The 20,870-nt window shown below is 41.2% G+C and overlaps 1 protein-coding gene across 1 annotated transcript in view; it reads right to left on the bottom strand.

Moving 5' to 3' along the window:
• RERE (arginine-glutamic acid dipeptide repeats) overlaps positions 1-20,870 on the bottom strand; it is a 424,733-nt gene that overhangs the window by 224,629 nt on the left and 179,234 nt on the right. The window contains 1 exon segment of the mRNA XM_030325464.1: positions 5,846-5,916. Within this exon segment, the coding sequence (XP_030181324.1) occupies positions 5,846-5,916 (71 nt within the window).

A 20,870-nucleotide genomic window follows, 5' to 3' on the forward strand; every position in this document is an offset into this window, starting at 1 on the left:
GACAAACAGAAGGTGGGTTTGTAGTTAATGCATTGTATCAAATCACTGCTAACGTTTTTCTAAAACTTTATGCACTGAGTTTTTTCCCACTGAAATGTTAACTTCACGCAACATTCAATAAACATTTGTTGTGGATGGGCCGGGCAATATGCTAAGCACACAGTAATACATCAGTGAATAAAAGCAGGCATGGTGTCTGCCCCTGCAAAGCTTGGACACAGAGTACCAATGAAACACCATATCCCTACCACGTCCTCCCCTGGCCCCAGCACCCTGCATCCACTTTGCAGGCTCTATTTTAATCGAAAAACAACGTCCCTGCCAGGTAGGTGCTTTATACCCCAACTACACGGGTAAATAAAACAAAGTTAGGAGGGCTGAGCATCTTGCCCAAGGTCATGAAAGACAGCAACTCAGGAACAGACCAGCTGATGTCAAAGTCAAGCTCGGACACATGCACGCTACCGTCCCTCGTCTCGGTCCCTGGGTGACACCACATGTTCTGCATTAGCCACACTCACACTAATGCAGTCCTCCTATCCCATTCCCAGGAAAGTTTCTGATACGAGATTTACCTAGTATCAAAACGAATGCCCATTTCCCAAACGTCTACACACCATACATTCTATGCTGAGCGAGCACGGCAGCCGAGATGGGAATAAACAACTGCGGCATGTGGTGCCTAAGTGAAAACGAGCTCACGGTGTATACACACAGGTGTATGCACAGAGTGCACGGTAACGAGGGGTCCTGTATCCCCCAGCATCATCTATGTCAAGGTCCCTAACAAGAAATGAAAAGATAAAATTACTTATCCCCAGTTAAATTTTCACCGTAATGACGGAAAAGCAGCTCCTTGCTTTTAATCTACTTCTGGGAAACTTGATTTGGTGGCGAGCGGGCAACACAATGGGGAGTGGAAGCTGAGCCGAAGCTCCTGTCTCCACAGCCCCTCTCTGCTGTACTGTGCAATCAACTTTGGGGGTACGGTTCTTTACAGACACCGACCAGGAAGAAGTAATTCCGAATGTTCCTCCCCCGGGCTGCTCACACTTGGCAATGAAACAAAGAGAAAGCAGTAACGGAGATGTGGCGTGCAGCCTCAGCTCCTCCACACTCACAACCAGCACTCAGAACGCGTGCCGTCAGGGACGAAAGGCCACAAAAGCACACTCGTCCATGCGGAGCCGTAACAAGTCACTGAGCCCTAAACAGTTGACCAAAATACCATAATATCCCTAATGACATTCCCCCAACTGGAAGGAATCTCTACACCAGGTTTAATTTTAATGACAACTTTCAACTTCTAATAAACCAAACAGGCACCAAAGGAATCAATCACTGGTATTTGCTCAAAATAATATTTGAAATAATTACATGTCCAACCCGGAAAATCATTTCGTGCAACAGCTGAAGAACCGATAATTATTTAACTCTAGGAGACCAAAATCCTTTTTTTTCTAACGTAGGAATGATAAAAGCTCATTAGGAATCCATCCACACAGAACGTCCGCGTAGAATATTGAAGGACTGGGTTCCATGACTTATCTGTGAACGAAGACTCAGGTACAAAGTAGTACCATCAGAGCCAGACAAGGTAGTCCTCAGTGTTCTACTGAATGAAAATTACTAATCTAAATGATCTCGCTAAGCATTTTCAGGATTTACGATAGCAAATCAACTCTATTATGCTGACGGCCTGGATTTCTATAAAAAATGGAATTTTATTGTTTTTTAGTAAAAGCAAGAAAGAAATCTTTCTCTGGGGACAAAAAGTGAATGGCTTCCTCCACATTAATCCTACGGAGAGCGTTCTCTCTGAGGACTGACACCCCGTAATGCCGCACTTGTCTGTCCAATCAGAAACTAAGGCCACTGAGGGAAGGCACTTTGTCCTACAGGCTTCCGTCTCCTCCAGGAGCCGCGCCCAACAAAGCACAGCAAGGAGGCTTTTTAAAGGCCTTCCTGATTAGCGGAAACACTCCCTCACCGCACTCGGGGATGTAACTCCTTGGTGATCTTGGCTCATCCGGGAACAGAACTCTGGAAGCGAACTAAGTCAGCGCGGCAGAAGAGAGCGCTGGAGATGTTATGCCAGGCTCTTTCGGCTGCGAGCGGAGAGCCACTCAGGCTGGCCGAGAAAACAGGCCCTTGGGGAGCAGAAACAAGGACACCGAACAAGGACCCGAACCGGCGGCCTGAGGAAGCCTGGGCACATTGGGGCAGAGGGGCGGACCTCCGGGCGGGGCAAGAGGGCGTGCTCTCGCCCTGTCGCCGCCCACCGCTCTCCGGTGCAGCTGCTCCGGTCCCCACTCTTCCTGGCTTCCGGCCTCCCCAGGTCTCCCGGCCTCCCCAGGCCTGCAACCTGTCTGTGCCTGCCAGCCCTCTCTGTGGGCACTGAGGCGTTTCTCGAGTCGTCCTTTCCCGTCGGCCCCTCAGCTGACTCCTTCAGTCTCTCGGTTAATCTTTTCAAGCAAGGCCGCGAAGATCGCAGACTGCCGGTTCCATATTACCATTCTTTCAAAGAGCTAAAGATTTTGCCAGCTGCCTCATTTCGCTCGGAAGCCCAAGGTGCCCAGCTGCCTTATTTAACTGAGGATCCTTCCTATTCCTACTTCGAAGCACGCACCGTCCCTCACTCCACCTCGCCTCTCCTGTCTCTCGCGCCCCTGCTTTGACTACTTGTTCCACGGATCCCTTCGTCGTCGTCGTAGTCAAACAAAGCCAGGCTGGTCTCCTCGTGTGCAAAGAAGCCCAATCACATTAACGCTCCCTACGAGGACGAAAGCTTCCTAACACAACACATAATGTGCTTCCCTTAAAAGTGCTCCTTTCAAAAGTGCCCTCAGTTCTGCTGGGAACTCGATCACTTTGCACCATCACAGCTTCCACGTACCCCGTGAAAGTGCGGGGTCTAAACGGGTGGACCAATATAGTACGGGAGTGGCCCTTTGCGTTTTGATGGTTGCTCGCGAACTAAGAGGAAGCCGCGGATCCCATCCCCCCAGGCAAGACGGCCGCGTAAACTATCATCTAAAACAAGGACCCCTTTGAGAGTGAACGGGGACACTGTTGAACACTTGGCCAGGTGTAATGGAATCCTGCACACAGAGACAACTACCTTCTTATCGTGGACTCCGACTGCACGGGATGTAGTGGCAGAGCCCAGGGGACAGCCCAGGTCCCCACAGAAAATGCAAAGACCCTTCTTATCTCTCACAGAACTAGTTCCTGAAATGTTACCCAGGGTTCTCAGTTCGACTAACTGGCATCACGCTAGTTTTGGTGACTGGTCATAGAGGTTTCCTTAGGCCCACCTCTCAATTCCTTAACTGCTGCTAAGGACTGTAGTCTTACTTAATGTGTTCCACAAAGGGCATCTGCCCAGTTCTTCTCACAGTCTCAAATATACCATATGCTCAAAAACTCACCACAGTAAAACGGTTAATTCTAATTAATGGCTGTAAACAAAGAACACATCTCTCAGTTACAACCCCAAACCAAAAAAGCTTAAAAAGATAAAATACATAATTAATCAACAACATTTCAAAGCTGTTGGGTTTCTGTCTTCGTCGCTCCTCTTGCCATGCACGGTATCTGCTGTGGGCAAAACCAACTCCAATTTCTTCTTTTTAAAATCTTGAAGAGAAACAAAGCATATTTCCTTCTGTTCATCTTTTCCCCTTAAAAGCCTGGGTAAGCTGAAGGAAAAAAAAATCTATGATTATTCTCATCTATTAACTTATCTTTTCATAAGCAGAAATGCAAACCAAGGAAAGAAGAAAGTGGATATCCAGACAATAACTGCATTCTTTCTAGGAGTCAGTATTTCACCATCTCTGTTATTCTTACACAACAACCACACGTATGTGCTGAATATAGAACTCAGACAAAAACACGCGACGTAGCAGTGTGCAACTCACACACCGTGCCCACTCCCCACACTGTTTTTGCAGACGGCTTTAATGTGTGTACCAGACCAATACTGACAACAGAAGCTTCAGCTTTTATTGCTGTTAATACCCTGAGCAATTACTGTAACTCAGCAGGAACCTCTGCCCCAAACAGCAACTATCACACTGTAATCAGCATTTCATAAGAGACGCTGTTCAAACATGAAGGCACCTGCTAATGTGCTAAAATTAGACAAAAAGGGCTCTGAATCTAATAGGTTTAAAAAAGAAACAACAAACAAGCAAAAAAACGTTTGTAACTTTATTTCACGACTATTATCTTTTCCATGGTGCACTGGTACTACATTTGGTGGTAAAAAAAAAAAATCATAAAAAATTAAATTAAATTAAATTGAAATTAAAAAATCACCCACAAAGACAATAAGCAGAAACAGAACAGGAGCAGTAGCCACAAGCAAAAGAAAGCTCATCAGGAAACAAGACCACTGCCCCGATTTTCAGATATCAGTGCAGCATCTGCAAAAGAAATCTTTGGGAGGAAATATGTAAGAAATAGCAAAGACCTCTAAAAATGTTAAAACTTCATACTGATGTAAAATTTGAATAGAAAGTGATTTACAAAACTAAACTGCAAGGCCTCCTTGTAACACTAGCAGGGAAATTAAAAGCAGCCTACCAAGAATAAATAAGTCACAGAAGCAAATGGCACATTTGACTTTTTTAAAACAGTAAGCATGTGTTACTTATGCAACAAAACTTTAATAAGGAAAATTAAATGGCATGCAATTTTTTAACTAGCTAAGTTGGAATACACTAATTGGGTAGTTGGGGTCATTAAAAATGATAAAAAGAAACAAAGGAGACGCAGAGTTAAAGACCTCTTCAGACTACATTACCTTTCTTTAGACTGAAGTATCACATACCACATACAGAGCGTCAGAACACAAATGCTGTCAAGCTACAAAGGGTTTTGGAAATGAGAGCATTCACAGATACGGATACATACCTGTACACAACTAAAGAATCAGGATTTCCCTGTATCTAAGCAGGCAGACAGGGTTCACAACCTTCAAGTACAAGGACACCTTTGTGATGTTTCAAAAGATCCCCCAAATGACAGTACTCTGATGGTATTTCGCATACCATGTTTGAGGAAAACACATAATAAGCTGATTCTTAACTGTGTATTGTCTGTAAATAAAGTGAATTTTTTCACTTTAAAATCACACCAGCATATGAATATATTTGAGAAGTAGTTGCACAAACACATGGGAGGCATATTTTAAACTGAAAATGTTTACTTGCAGACCTCTGTTAAATCTCTGCTGAGATCCAGGGATCCAGAGCCCCAAGGCTGGGAACCACCAGTCTACAACCCAGAGATCTGCCTACCTACCGGGCAATACCAGCACCTCTAAAACTGGGCAGGTTGGCAGTGGGAAGTACTATAGCTCTATACATCCCCAAACCAGACTTCCTTCCCCCAACCTCCAACACCAGGCAACCCCAAGATACACTCAAAATATCTAGGTAAAAGACAGTCATCGCCAAAAACTACTCTCTGGCCCATTTGTATTCTTTTTTTCCAACTCACCACTAATTCCCATATTTACTTCAGGTTCTTCACAATGGCTGAGAAGAAACACACGGCTTCAGAAACTCAAGAAAATCTCTGAAATTATGGCCAAAACAGCTACCAAAGAAATGAAAACTTTGGAAACGTTGTTCACAGGACAAGCTTTATAACAGTAAGTGTTACAAAAGCAAACGGATAAAACCACTAACTGCCTTACATGTGTGCTACAGCAGCCAGGCAATTAGCACTCAGAGGTGAACTGGTTATCAAGTCAGTAACCAGGAAGAAGCAATCCATGGAACTGGAAAGAGAAGGAAGGTACAGAGCAGAAGCAACAGACATTAAAAATGCTTACCAGTTTGAAGTCTTGAATGCTACAGATGAAATACGGCGTGTTTGGCCTCCGACTCTCGATATACACACAGTCTTTAAAAGAAAAAGAAAATTTAAAACAATGGCATTTACCTTTAAGGGAACAAAGACAGGGCCCATAAAGCCACCGCATAAATAAACAAATGACAAAGCACATCTCTTTTATAGGAAAAAAATTTTCAAAGATGAATTGTAAATTACAAATAACTGTAAGCTGGAGGAAAACAGCCCTTGACTTGAGGTCCTTATTGACCACTTTTCTGATCATTTAAAAGAACGTGATAAAGCCTCAATTATTGCTTCCGGGGTACCTGAAGAAGAGGGAGAAGGAAATCTCGTGGGATCAACCATATTTTGACAGAAACACTTCAATCAGGGGAATTACTTGCTCACAGCTACACAAGACAAAATTGTGAATGTCTTACTCAGATAGATGCTCCCATGTCTTCAGAAAGAGGAATGGCTTTGCCAGGGGCTACTTTATTTTTAGCAAATAATTTGTGAGGAAATAAATGAAACATGTGAAGAAGACTAGCTTCAACATGCCATTACAATGACCTTTTCGCCTAAACCAAGAAAACAGAAAGAAGAAATGTAACCTGTTGTGGGTAACTTACTATTATTAAATTGTAACCTAAACACATTTTGGTTTCTAATTATAAAGAAAAAGAAGGCCGCAAATCAGATGGGATGTAGTAAACCAAACCACACTTTTCTCAAGGGAATAAGAGTGTGCTTTCTTAAATTATATTTGACACGGCAATGGTTGGGCAATTATTTCTGATGCTCTCGATAGCTGGCCTCTAAAGGGCTGGTTTAAAATCTTTAAAATGGCAGGTTAAGATACATTTTTTTTTAAGGAAGCAATGATTTTAAGGGAAGCAGTAGCTATAAAGGGACTTTAACTAACTCTCCACATGACAACCCAAGATCATCATAAAGCTTAGAATAGGAATCTCTATGTATTATTTACTAAGAAGTAAAGGCATCTGCAGTCCATCAAATTTTCTAGGGATAACGACCATGATACCCACATTCAAAATGCCACTTGTTTTATCCTTCCTCATGATCCTTCCCAGTGAGTGTATCTTGAAATAACTGAGATGCTTGAGAATACAAGCAGATTCCTCTACTGCCTTATTTCACACACGCGGAGTCAAGAACAAGAAAAGGAGCAGAAATCTGGAGTCATCCATCCAGTGGACAGTCCAGTACCACCACAAGCACTAGCTGACCCAGTAAGAGGTGGATCATGAAGAAAGCCCTCACCAATAACACTTCCTTCCAAAAAAAAAAGAAACTTCCTGAAAGACATCAGGATTCTTGTAGCCCAGTCAATCCAGAAAATGAAATCTGAATGCCAATCATCTAGGCATCCAGAACGTCCCAAACTGATTTCTTTATTCGGATGTAGACTCAACAACAAAGATTCAATCCCTCAATTCAAGTACAACAGTAGCTCAGGAATAATCTGTTGACTGAACTTTCTCTGTTATTCCAGGGTCCAGGATGCTAGATAACTCTGCTCAATATTCAGGCAACGTCCATTTAACATGCCAATCATCTTAAGAAACAAGAGAACTCTTCCCACTTCGGCAGATGTTTGTCTCACTACCCCTAATTTGGTATTCAAGTAAAAACGTTTCCTAGATTAAAAACACTGCACTTGAACAATTTTGGAACAACCCAAGGATCTTAATTTCTGTGTCCAATTCCTGTTGTACCAAGTACCAGTATTTCAAGTCTCTAGATACCTATTATGTATCTGTCTCACTCAACCTGAACACAAATTAGTCTACAGGCCCTCTCTTCCTTTCACCCACCTCCTACGGAAAAGCCTTGTCTTCTGTATCTCTTAACACTGTCACACCTAACTATATTCACTGACTTCAGAACAAATGGGTTACCTCCTACCTAATGACTTCCACTTTCTTAAAGTTCATTGGACAAAAACACATGCTGCATATGATGCTTTGGTCCTACACTACATCTCAACCTCCACTGGGCTATAGTATCCAAAACTCCATTACTCTGTCCATGCCAAATTCTCTTCACTCCTTCATGTCCCCAGCACCTACTTTAAAATGAGTTCGTTCCCCAGGCAGTCAATTCTCATGAGGCTCCTCTGTAAAGAAATGGCAACACCTCCCTTCTTAAAAAAAGCTTTTTGTATACTTTCCATAATCAACAGAATCACTGTAACTATAAACCCTCTAACTCTGAGACTTAAAGTAGCTATTAACTTGTATACAAAAAAAGCTTTCCAGAAAAGGAAAGAGAATCTATAATCTTTCATTTCTCACTGCAAAGTTACATTCAGGAAAATGATTATCTGTAAATATTCCTGGATGTAACTCTCTTAGAGAAGGGAGGAAAGGAATAAACTGGGATGTCGAGGATGGCCCCTGATAACCCTGCCCTTAACAAGATTTTGGCAGTCCTGGAGGCCGACTCACACCCCTTGGCCCAAGGAATGCCGCCATTAGGAACAAGGCCGAGTGAGAAAGATTCTTAAACCTGACACATGGAATTACTACATCTACTTATTAATACCTTATTAATAGATAAAAAGTCACCTCTTTCTGTTTAAAAAGCTACCATGTCAACCCAAATTCATCTAAATCCATATAGGAGATTCCAATGCACAGGACTAATCATCTATAAAACAGGTCACTGTATCCAGTGATCTCTATCAGTATTTGGAAACTTATACATGAAAAAGATAAGCTCACTTCATAATTAAATAACAAAATTTTTAAAGTCTTTTATTTAAGTAATCGTAAAACACAGAATCACTAAGATCAAGGGTAATATAAACTTTTTTACCATGTCTAACTTGCCACAGAAAATGGAAAAAAAAAATACACTGTTTTAACCTGACTTTTTAAATTCATTATAAAAGTAAAAGCATGAGAAATTATCGTAGAGTCAAATTTTTCTTCATCACCCTCTCATAAAAATTAGGATGGTCCAACTAAAAGAGAACACATCCTAAGGAACAATTTGGAATTCAAGTCTCACAGGGAAAAATAAACTACTTAGTGTTACCTTAATGATTTTCAAAACAAGGTTAAATGAGGCCAAATACTCATAATAAAAAAATATTTCTCTCTTGTCTCATTAATTAAGCAACTATTTAAGAAAATAACTTTATATAGATGTTTTTAGTGAGCACAAAAATAAAGTGGTTTATTTGGCAAGGGAAAGATGAGAACATAAGTAAAGAGCAATGTTAAAATCTCAGTTGGGGGGCGCCTGGGTGGCGCAGTCGGTTAAGTGTCCGACTTCAGCCAGGTCACGATCTCGCGGTCCGTGAGTTCGAGCCCCGCGTCGGGCTCTGGGCTGATGGCTCAGAGCCTGGAGCCTGTTTCCGATTCTGTGTCTCCTTCTCTCTCTGCCCCTCCCCCGTTCATGCTCTGTCTCTCTCTGTCCCAAAAATAAATAAACGTTGAAAAAAAAATTAAAAAAAAAAAAAAATCTCAGTTGGAATATATGCCCAGTAATCTTTTAAAGCCAAAATGATTTGCCAAGAATCTTCATGCAGTTTATAAGTGCATAGATTGTCTGAAGTGATAAAATTGGTTTCTGTCAGTAGGGTCAATGAGCCTCAACCTGAAAATCTCCCATGGCCAACACATGTACTACAGACACCTTTTTTCTTAGAAGGAAGGAAAGAAAGTAAAGAGAAAAGGAGAAAAGAAAAATGAAGAAAGAAAGAAACTGTTCTCTTTTTTTTTTATCACAAAGCTAGCAGTTCTGAAAAACCTGAGCAAAGCTGATGCAATCCATTAAGTGCATAATGCACATTTTCAAAATTATCCATACGAAAATGCGTGTTTACCAGATTGAGTAAACGGGTGCTGCAGGGCAAATATATATTTTTTTAATCTTAAAATCAGCAAGCCTGAAATAGGCCAGAAAAATGAGTGAGGCCATTACCATCGGTATCAATTATTCCAAACAATACATGATAACTAATTTTTTTTCCTCTACCAGGGGTGTCTGAAATAAAACCACGGGTCTAGGTTGAGGCTTGCTCTCTTAACACCAAGCCTCTGCCAGGGAATGGATCACACAATTGAGTGACCTCAATCCTGCATCCATGATCTATGCAATGATACTGAACAGGGGCGTTTTTGGCTATTTCTCACAACCTCGACAAAGCTCTGTGTCCAAGAATCTATTGTGCCATCTGCAAACAACAGAGCATTTGCTAAGCTGGGGAAGGAAGTCAGCCAAAACATGAAGGCAGATTCTCAAGGCAAAGAAAGCCCTCTCTGCTTTCAACAACCCTCAGCAAATCAGCAGGTTTATGTAAATAGAGCAAGAGCATGGTCCTCTCAAGGGTAAAAACCACAGCCTGAAGCATCAGGCAGTTTGTCATCCCGAAACACAAAGAACCTGTCAGCGTCCTTCCTGACAGCCTCCTCCCAGAGCACAGTGGACACTCTCCTTCACCAACTGATTGGGCAAGCAGCACTGTGAGCCCAGCATTAAAGCTGGGGTCACAATGCACAGGCAGTGCTTGGCCACGGTGCTCTGTCCTTTAAAGAATTTCCCTCCTGTTAATGTGTTTCTGCTTTTTAATCTTTGAAATACCTTCTCGTTCCTTCGCAAGGAACTCCAATATAATTTCCAATGGAAAATCTTCTACCTGTTTAAAAAAAGGGGGGGGAGGCATGCATAAACAGACTATCTCACAAATAAATTTCCCAGAGACCCAGCTGGGTGACACAGTGGTGGACAAGGAGGTACACTCTCAGGACTGCTCTGTTCTTCCATGTTCCATTTCTCTTACACAGGATTCCTCCACCCAGACACTGAACCATTCAGTGAGGTAGCAGCCGACTGGTCTATTGTGATAGAATCAAAAGTCTGCAAGTATCTCAGTAGTTAATACGGGTGTTCCCAAATGCCCAACATACAGAAGGGTAATGCAGCTCTACGCGCATGCGAGAAACAACACTGAAATCCCAACCCACAGAGCGTGGCCTCCGATGGAGGAGCCCCTCTCACCGCTTCAGCAGCCTCCCCATCCGTACGACAGTCAAATCCATCACCATTCCCCACTCTGTATCTAACAATACACTACATTCCAGAATAAATACTCAAAAATTACACAAGGAACAAATGACCTGAACAAAAACACAAAAGAAGTTCTATGAGATCCTCATAAGAATGTTGTTCTGCTCAGGGCACCTGGGGGGCTCAGTCGGTTGAGCGTCCGACTTCGGCTCAGGTCATGGTCTCGTGTTTCGTGAGTTTGGGCCCCACGTTGGGTTCTGTGCTGGCAGCTCGGACCTGGAGGCTGCTTCGGATTCTGTGTCTCCCTCTCCCTGTGCCCCTCCCCCGCTCACACACTTTGTCTCTGTCTCTGTCTCTCAAAAGAAAGATTTTTAAAAATTATTAAAAAAAGAATGTTGTTCTGCTCCATCAGTATGAACATAAAGGATGCTATTTTCTAATGAATATTTCTTTAAGAAATAACTGCAGGAATGTCTTTTTAGTTTTCTACCAGATTCTTCAGTGTGCAAGGGACACATCATCTGGGAACAGTGGAGAACTAAAAAGAGAAAAGGAAACAAAAACTGGGAAAACAGAACCTCAGTAAGTGAAATCCTCTCAAGTGTTTACCTTTATCCTATGTTCAGACCCTGAAAACAGTCACCAAAATTGACCTGCAACATCGTAAAGATTCTAAACTCAGTGGAAAAAAGATCTCAAGTAACACATCCTTGGTCCCTTCCTTTTTAAACTTCATGAAAATTAAATTCCATGTATTCCAATGTCTACAGGTTCCCAACTAGCACTACAAAGCTAACACCGGCTTTTATCCAAAATCAGAAGACCATATACTTCTAGCAAATATCCATCTGTCATTATCCTCACTGCTAATAGGAAATTAGATGATGAGAAAAGACAGCTGGGAGGTGGGGGGAGCGGGTCATAACTAAAAGAGACTCTGTTCCAATTTCCCACTTTTCATTTCCTCCTCTAGACGTCAGAAAATCGTCTAGAACATCCAAAGCTTAAAGACTGATCCAAAACAATCATCTTTCTAACTTGAAGAAGTGATGCTGAGGTTTTGGAATAACTGCTGCAGCAAGACCCCGCCCACCACACTCCCCCCCCCCCCAAATCCATCATACGCTACATGGGCTTGAAAACTGAAAACTCCGTAAAACAAGAGAAAGCAAGATCATGCCGCCCGCAGCAGCAATCTTACCAGTTACTCTGAAGCTCTGAGGACTGGCCCTAGGGTAACACTCTTACTCAAGCAAAGAGCGTCTGAAGCACTCTTATCACCATTTCCTTCTGCAAACGTTCCTTAAAAAGCCCTCCTTGTGATCCACACTGAATCCCAATTGTGAAAAAGACCTAGGCAGCTTAACACCCAAACTCCGGTTAAGTGATATGGATCTCTCTTACAGTTTCTAACGACTGTGTTTGTGCAGAGCTTTTGTGCCGTAAGAGAACACACAGAATCTAGCGGGGAGAGGAGGATCTACCTTTAAAAATCAGCAGTGGCACCTGCCCCATGGAAGCAAAGTGTGTTAGTGAGGGCGCCAGAGACATGGAGGAGGCGGATTTCAAGCCCACTCTCACTCCTGCTGCCACACTGTACCTACCTTTTTAGTGCCTGAGAAGGTGGGTGACAACCCCACCCTCAAATCAGTGGATCCTATCGAACAACTGAATTCTGCTATAAATTTGCTATTTAGGAGAGGATGACTGATTGCTAATGAAAATAACAACAGGTCCCCACGGCAAAGATTACAAACTGGAACACGGCTGAAATATGTACATTTAGGAAACCAACGCAGATAGAGTTCAAACACTTGTAGGAACACTCTGCCCAGTAATCACAGGAAGAAACAAGCAGTGGTGGGCTGGAGTGAAGGCTCCTCTCGCCCCACATGGCTGACAACAAACAAATCGCTAGTCTGATCTGGTGTCATGTCCTGCAGAGCAGATTTCAAGCAACACTGCTGGCTCCTACTCAGAAAACAATGCGCTGGGAGCCTGTGCTTCACAATAAATGGCTCAACCAATTTGCAGTGCTCACTGGAAATACACAGGAGAATTCACAATGCCTGGACTATAATTCTTATTTGGCAAATGATTTTATTATAAACTGGTATCATAGTGAATCCATTTTCTTTACGGTTTTTCTGCTAGTGTTTAATGGACCGTCAGTATAATTTAGATTTCATCTATTTAAACTCATTCAAGCCTGGCTCCTGATTGTACAGTAAATGGAACATATTTCTATTCAAGGAAATTAATGACAGTTAATTGTAGTCTGCAGCTCTCAATTTTGTAAAAGCAACTGTTTCACAGTTCAAGCATCAAGCTACAGAATTTCCCACACCAATTATTTGTGTGTGTGCATTATAGGCTCCACATCTTATAAGCCTTCCTTGCAAGACTAATGTATATGTTCATAAAATATTTCTTCCCATTCAAGTATTTATTACCAACTTCTCAGAAAGAGTTAGGACTTAAATATAACTAACGGCTGGGAAAATAAAAGTTTAGTTCTCAGTCTGACAGAGAGATGCTCTATTATGGGTTTTTTTTTTAGGTAGCAACACTGAAGATTAAAATTTCCTACTTTTGGGGCGCCTGGGTGGCGCAGTCGGTTAAGCGTCCGACTTCAGCCAGGTCACGATCTCGCGGTCCGTGAGTTCGAGCCCCGCGTCGGGCTCTGGGCTGATGGCTCAGAGCCTGGAGCCTGTTTCCGATTCTGTGTCTCCCTCTCTCTCTGCCCCTCCCCCGTTCATGCTCTGTCTCTCTCTGTCCCAAAAATAAATAAACGTTGAAAAAAAAAAAATTAAAATTTCCTACTTTTTTTTTTGACTATTAAACAATTTTCTTATATATTTCAAATAAATCATAATGTAGACATTAACTGACGTTTATTAAAAGTAGGTTAAACTTACCATATGGATTTAGATCTACAAACAAGGTACACGACACATATTAATATTCTACTGAATTGCTTCTGAGACTGATAACTCTGTTTCACAGAAATTTACCTGGGTTTCATTTACCAGGCCACACAATCCCATGAGTGATTCTCTTCTTGAGTGATCAGTCTGTCACCTAAACATCCACACAGCTGTGTGAGAAACACTTAACAGAGAAAAAGGCATGCAAAAAAGTGCCTTAAAAGAAACTTATCAAATCAAGAGCCAAACAATAATAAGGCAAGCATCCAGAATTTGCTACCCCAAAATTATAACCACCAGAGTCATTCACTGACTGACAAATTGCAATTCACACAAAAGCATGAGAAGGAAAAGAAAACCACAAGCTACTCTTTTCATTCTTTTTCAGTGGACATTTACATCTACTTAACTGGTCCCTGAATCGCCTATAACCACATTATGCCCTGTTCCATGAACTCCCTCATGCTGTTGCCCCTATTAGAGATGCTCTGCGTCTACCTGGTCCCATTGTAATTCTGCCCCAACTCCAAGACCCAAATCAAGGTCTTCATGGTCCTTCATGTTTTCCGCAGTATCACCAACTTATAGTCTGTCCTATTCAGTTAGTATTTGCCCACTCACTGCCTGCCAGTTACTAACGCACAACCCTACTTGAATAATTTCTCCCTATAAAATGAAAGATCAAGAACTAGAATCCTGTCTACTTTTGTATCTTGCCCCGCCTCACCTCCACAAAACGCCTTGCACAAAGTTATAGATACAGAAGATTGTATTATGTTATCGACTGATCGATATGTCACTAATACTATTGCTGACATCTAACATACCTCATTAAATTCTACTAGCTTATTCCAAAACTACTCCAGCCCTCAAATTTATTCTCAGCTTTAATTTATATAAACTTCTAAGAGCAAATGAAACCTACTCCCTGACTCTCATTCTATCCGTGCCTCTTCCCTCTCCCCTTAAATCATTATTGTTTTAATTTGGGTTTTTGTTGTTGTTACTATTGTTTTTGGCCAGGTGTTTATTTTAAAATTAAAGTCAAAGACCAAAGAAATTTCAAAAATAATTTAAAACCTCTACTCACTTTCACATGACTGAAAAAATATGGAGACCTCAGATTTCCATTAAAGATCTTCAGCCCACTGTGAATTATGTCATTTTATAAGTACTCAACAGGTATTTGCAGAAAAAATTCCACCTACACAACGATTTCCAATTACCTACCTCCTTGGCATTCTACATGTGGCAATTTTGCTTTGTAACATATATATCGTTCTCAGCCTAGAATGGGGGGAAGGTGGGATCTTGTCTGGTAATCTGCTACATCATTCTCAGGCCAGAATGGTGGGAGTGGGGAGAGGGGGATGCTGTCTGGTAACCTGCTCTGCTAATCGCCATCTACCTGTCACTTTTAGAATCAAAATTAGCAAAGATCTATGCAAGGTAGCAGTATTTAAAGGATCTCAATGCGCCTTGATTCCCAAGAATGACGAGAGATTCAGTTTACCTTCTGGTGTTAAGAAGCTCTGGCCGCTTTCTACATGAAACTGCGCCCAACCCGCTTCAAAACCTGCGTGCAGCCGCTTTGGGCCAATATAACACTTAATGAGACTTTTCCTCTCTGTAATCTGTACCTCGTAAAAATCATGTTTTGAACATCTGCTGAGAGGAAATGAATCAGAACTTTGGGGGGGAAATGAGACTTCTCTATTTGAAGTAGTAAAGGCAAATCCTGTCAATATTATATTAAAGCTAAAAAATGAAGATACGTACATGCTACAAGAAACATAATCATAAACTTATAAAATGTTCACACACAGACTTACTGGGCACCAGCTACAAACCAGCTAAGTGCTAGAGATACTGAGATGAATAAAAATACTGTCCTTCCCTTGACAAGCTCACCATCTAGTATCAGAGCTGGACGTGGAAAAAAAACATAACTATATGTAGGCAATAATTTTAACTGCACTTGTGTTTTAGTGTCTGTGTGGAGACTGCTAGGGGAGCATAGCATTCTTGCTTACAAACAGACGCCTCGCACGGCCTGTGGCCCGCCTCCATTAGAGCTGGTTTTATAAAATGACTGAACTCTGGTCATGGGATATAAACAGAACTGCTGTATTTCAACTTCTGGAAACTGATTACTGAAGGAGGAGGTCCTGCTCTCCTTATCCTTCCTGTCAGCCTGAAGGCAAATGTACTGGCTGGAGGTGGAGCATGAAATGGATCACAAATGACACCAGGAATGGAGGCCACACACAATAAAATGACAAAACCTCTGACTGTAGCTTAAGAGCCAGGCCAAGAACTTACTATTCACGGTTCGGCCTTTCTGGCCAACGTATACACATATCTTCATTTTAAAACAGGGCAAAATATTTAAATGACATTCATGAACAAAGTGACATGCAAAACAATGATTTGGGAAAACCATTCTAATTTTTTTTTAATAGGAAAAGCTAGGAAGGAGCAGATAACCCTAACAAGCGTATAAAAACATAGAATGCAGTGCTCAATTCAGGATGACTAAAATAGCCTGATTAGATAGCATACACTATTACTTTCCAGTAGGATTAAGAATTAATCCCCAGAGGCAGATACAATAAAGCAGAACAAAGTCTACAACTGCCTCCCTGAAGAGACGTCACAACTAAGTCAAGTTTCTAAGCTGTGACTCTAACCCAGGGTTTCACAAGTAGGAATAAGGGAAGGTAGCTTCTCATGCAAGTTGAACGGCATCGTGTGTAGGGGACAGGTTGATAGTGTCCACTGGCACCACTCGGGCTTTCCCTTTCTTCTCCACTTCCTCGTGGGTCTGATTTCAGGACTTCAGAGACAACACGTGGCTGTTCCTCCAACAAAAACACAGGCACCACTGACAACCAAATTTTCTGGAACGTTTTATCATTTGTAAAAGTTAATGCTGACCAGAATTCATATTCCACTAAGGTCTCAGAATATAATCCATATTTTACTCCATACTAGAAAGAAGACATTCTCTCTAATGTCTGTCACAGCTTTAGCTCCTCTTTCCAGGCCATTAAGTGCAGATAAAAAACAGAGCGCACAAATGTGTCTGATCCATTCTCTGAAGTGAAGATTTACTATCCAAAGATGATGTAAAGTCTTCTGCTCTAACTAGAGAACGCTTTTCCTATTTCAAAACCACAAATTCAGTCCACTTGCAGAGGCCAAAGTCCCGTTGTACATGAGGGCTAATTCAAAAAAGTTGTAATAGCAGTACATTAAAAATCTCCGGACATCCAGACATACCCTTTAACTCAGCAATTCTATTCCTAGGGAGAGTGAGCAGAAATGAATATATAAATTTTCACCACTACTGTTTATAATGGAAAATATTTGGAAAGAACCTAAAATCCAACAATAAACAACTAGTTGTTATAGTTGTTATGATATCGATCCACTAATGTGGGTCCACCTAATGTTTTTCATGCCACAGATGCCTTTAGCAGTCTATATACAACTTATCAAAAACAGTTTTTTTTGTTTTACATTCACACACACACACAAAACATGCACTGAAATACTTATCGTGGCATGAGAAAAAAATATTTGTAATACATGTACCTCTTTATTGACTCATTAAATAATAAATTAACTAAAGTTTATTCCCTTAATAACATTCATAATTTTGAAGTAGTGACATCATTTTCAGGTATTTTTCTCTACGTTATGTGATATAGGAATACCTGTGATTTTTATTGGTGTCACAGTTACTGCCAACATTACTATGGCTTATTGCCTATCTTCATAATTGAAGCATAATTGAATGCTAAATGTCATGTGAAACGTAATGAATTGCTGAAAATAAAGATACAATTTTTACCCACCCAAGTTCACAGTCTCCTGAATTATATTCACATTCCCCTGAGGTGACCATGGACCCTTCCAGGTTGAGAACTCCAGTATTAATGGTATAATATGCAGCAGTAATGATTCAAATTTATAATTACTGGCATGACAATAAATTCAGGACACGTTAATTTCAAAAGCATTATTACAAAACAGTGAACAGCCTAATCCCACACGTTGTTTACTATGGAAAGTGGACACACAACAAAATAACAATAGGTTCGTGGTTTGGAGATTTTTAATTTTTGCTTATGTGGACATTTCCATTTCCATATTGTTTGCTCATGAAAAAGAAAGAAAAAAAGAACAAATGCAGGAGGGAAATTCTGCGGGGGGGAGGGAAAAAAAAGAAAGACCTATAGCCAAGTTTTACAAGCGCATTCACAGGGCAAAGGCAAAAAGGTACAGGTGAATCCAGAGGAGAGAACACAAAATGGGACCACCTCTAGTCAGCACAGAAGGTGAGTTACAGAAGCAATACTGAAATGGGAGTTGGAAATCCACACGTGGCTCTACCGGATGCCACAGCACTGAATATCCTAGCAGCTGGGAGAGGACAGAAGTAAAAGACAACAAAACCGCGGGTTCTCCCCACAGGCAGCCTCCGCCAATTGGGATCTGAGCGCCAAAAGCACTCCAAGTCCAGGATGCCAAATATCTACTTTTTGGATAGGTGCAAACTTTAAAAGCATTCTAGTTGATAAGCCTGAAAGACAGGCCAGGGGTTTTCTCCCTCCAAAGGTCTTCTAGCCAGCACACAGAGCAAACTGGAACCCAGGTATCCATCATTCAGCCTGCAACGTGGGGTATAAAACCCCTTGTAAGGAAGAAGCATGATCTCTCCCAAGTCTGAATGCTGCTGCTGGCGTTAATTCTCAAACACTAACCCCAGAACTTTAGTTATATTTTTGCACTATGGATTCGTGGTCATTAAAACACTACTTTTTAGCTTTTACTGTTCCTGACAATATAAAAACACAACATACCAGGTGAGATGTTTGACATTTCCCTTCCCTCTACTAAAGAGGAAAAAAAAATTGTAATTATCGAAAGTATGGTTAACAGCCCTCAATCAATTTGGTAACTGTGTGCACAGTGCCTGTGTTTTACAATACCAGCACAGGAGGATGACAGACCAAGCGGGAAAACTACCACCTGAGAATAACAACAGCCTGCCTCAGAGCCTACAGTTACCCACAGCTTTACTAACGGAGCACAAATTAAAATGTTAATGTAAAAGCTGAGAATAATGAAAAGTAACGTACTGAAATAAGATTAAAAATAAGTATTATAAACTCACTCCATTCCCCCTTCTTTAAAAGGAACTTAAAGCTATATAACCAACTCCCCCAACGTTTCGTTTTACTGTATCAATCTCTATTGATCAGGTTAAGGTAAGCCACTAACACACCATCTGTCAAGCAGCAACATCTGCCCAGCACACAAAGAAAGCCAGAACAACGCCTACAGCCTTTAGAGGGAATATAAAACAACTCTATCTTTGTATTTTACAGTTCGGTTTATACATTTCACTAAGCATCAAAACTGGACAACACTGAAGAGGTGTTCCTTCTAAAGGCAACTGTATCGGGAAATTTAGAAATAGAAGTGAGAAAATGAATTCAGGGGTCAAATGAGTGAACAAATGTAGACTTTCTTTCATATATAGCATATAGTATGCTGCCTGATTAGTTTGAGCACATATTTAAGGGTGAAATAATGAAAAAGATGTAAAGGTACTGGATACTTAAGGTATTCATAATGATAAAGGGTCATTATGTGTGAATATAATAGACTTGGTAATGTGACTTTAGAAGTTTATCCATTTCCAGGCATTTTATTTATTTTTAACAGAGAGAGAGAGAGAGAGAGAGAAAGAGAGAGAGAAAGAGAGAGAGAGGAGAGAGACAGAGTGCATGAGCATGCACAAGCAGGAGAGGTACAGAGGGAGAGAGAGAGAATCTTCATCAGGCTCCATCCTCCATGCAGAGCCCAACACTGGGCTCGATCCCATGACCCTGGGATCATGATCTAAGCTGAAATCTAGTGTTGGACACTCAACCAACTGAGCTACTCAGGGGCCCCATTTCCAGGCATTTTAAGCGTTAACCTAAAAGAACCAGGTAACTTATTTAACTGCTCCTGTCTATTTCAGCATATTAAAAATGTATTACCAAATTTATACCAACACAAACATATAAAGGAGTAGAAAAGCGTATTTTTACTTTTGGTAGTTTTCACGGTATTCAGATATCTTCAAAGGAAAACTCATGTACACAAGTATCTATTCTATAGTACTTAAATGCTTTACAAAAGGAAGACATTCTTGTACACATCCATTTTAAAGTAAGTCAACAAACATAAAACCCTGCTCCATCTTTAAATTCACAGACAATGTTTTTAATCTTGGAAAGTCTGGTTTTCTCAGCTGGTGAAGCCGTCAGAATAAATAGAAGGCAGCATCTGGAAAGATGACAAACACATGGGTCAACGTCAACTACAAGCCAATCCCTGTCATGAGTGGAGCCAAATTCCAGCATTTCAATTTCAATGATGCTCTCCAACTCAAATATCACCATGCCACTTCAGATCAAAATTGTTTCCTTTTAAAAAGAGCTTTTTACAAAACTGATAGAGTGTAACAGATTAAACAACTCTTTCAGCAATTTCCTCAGCTACTACAAAGCAAGGCATCGATGTATAATTATAATAAAGGGAACATTTAACAATTAATTGAGCCAGCAAAAGCTAAACCTCCAGAGCTTAGGAGTTCAAACGCTTGCTCACTAAGCAAAAGGGCCGAGGATTTTAACATAACTGCAGGAAATCTCAGTCCAATTAGACTCTAAGTAAATATAAATCTTGTTCCACTGTGATTGGGACTCTGTTCGTCACAGTCCATCAGGCTGATTTCGGTATCCGGCTTGGAGATTCAAACAATAGAACCCCGCCCCTCTGTGGTCTCTCCCCATGCTGTGGTGTTAATCCAGTTTCTCCAGGTTCTGTGCAGGACAGAGAAGTCTCTGGAAGGCTGCTTGCTGGCTTGCTTTTACAACCAACCGACAAATAAGACTCCCAAAACACATCACACAACTGTGAGGTGATACCGTCTCTGGAGATATTGATGATTTGGGCCAGTTTATAATGGTGACATAAGAACTAATTTACTTTCTT

Source organism: Lynx canadensis, chromosome C1 (assembly GCF_007474595.2).
Source record: "Lynx canadensis isolate LIC74 chromosome C1, mLynCan4.pri.v2, whole genome shotgun sequence".
Classification (NCBI taxonomy): domain Eukaryota; kingdom Metazoa; phylum Chordata; class Mammalia; order Carnivora; family Felidae; genus Lynx; species Lynx canadensis.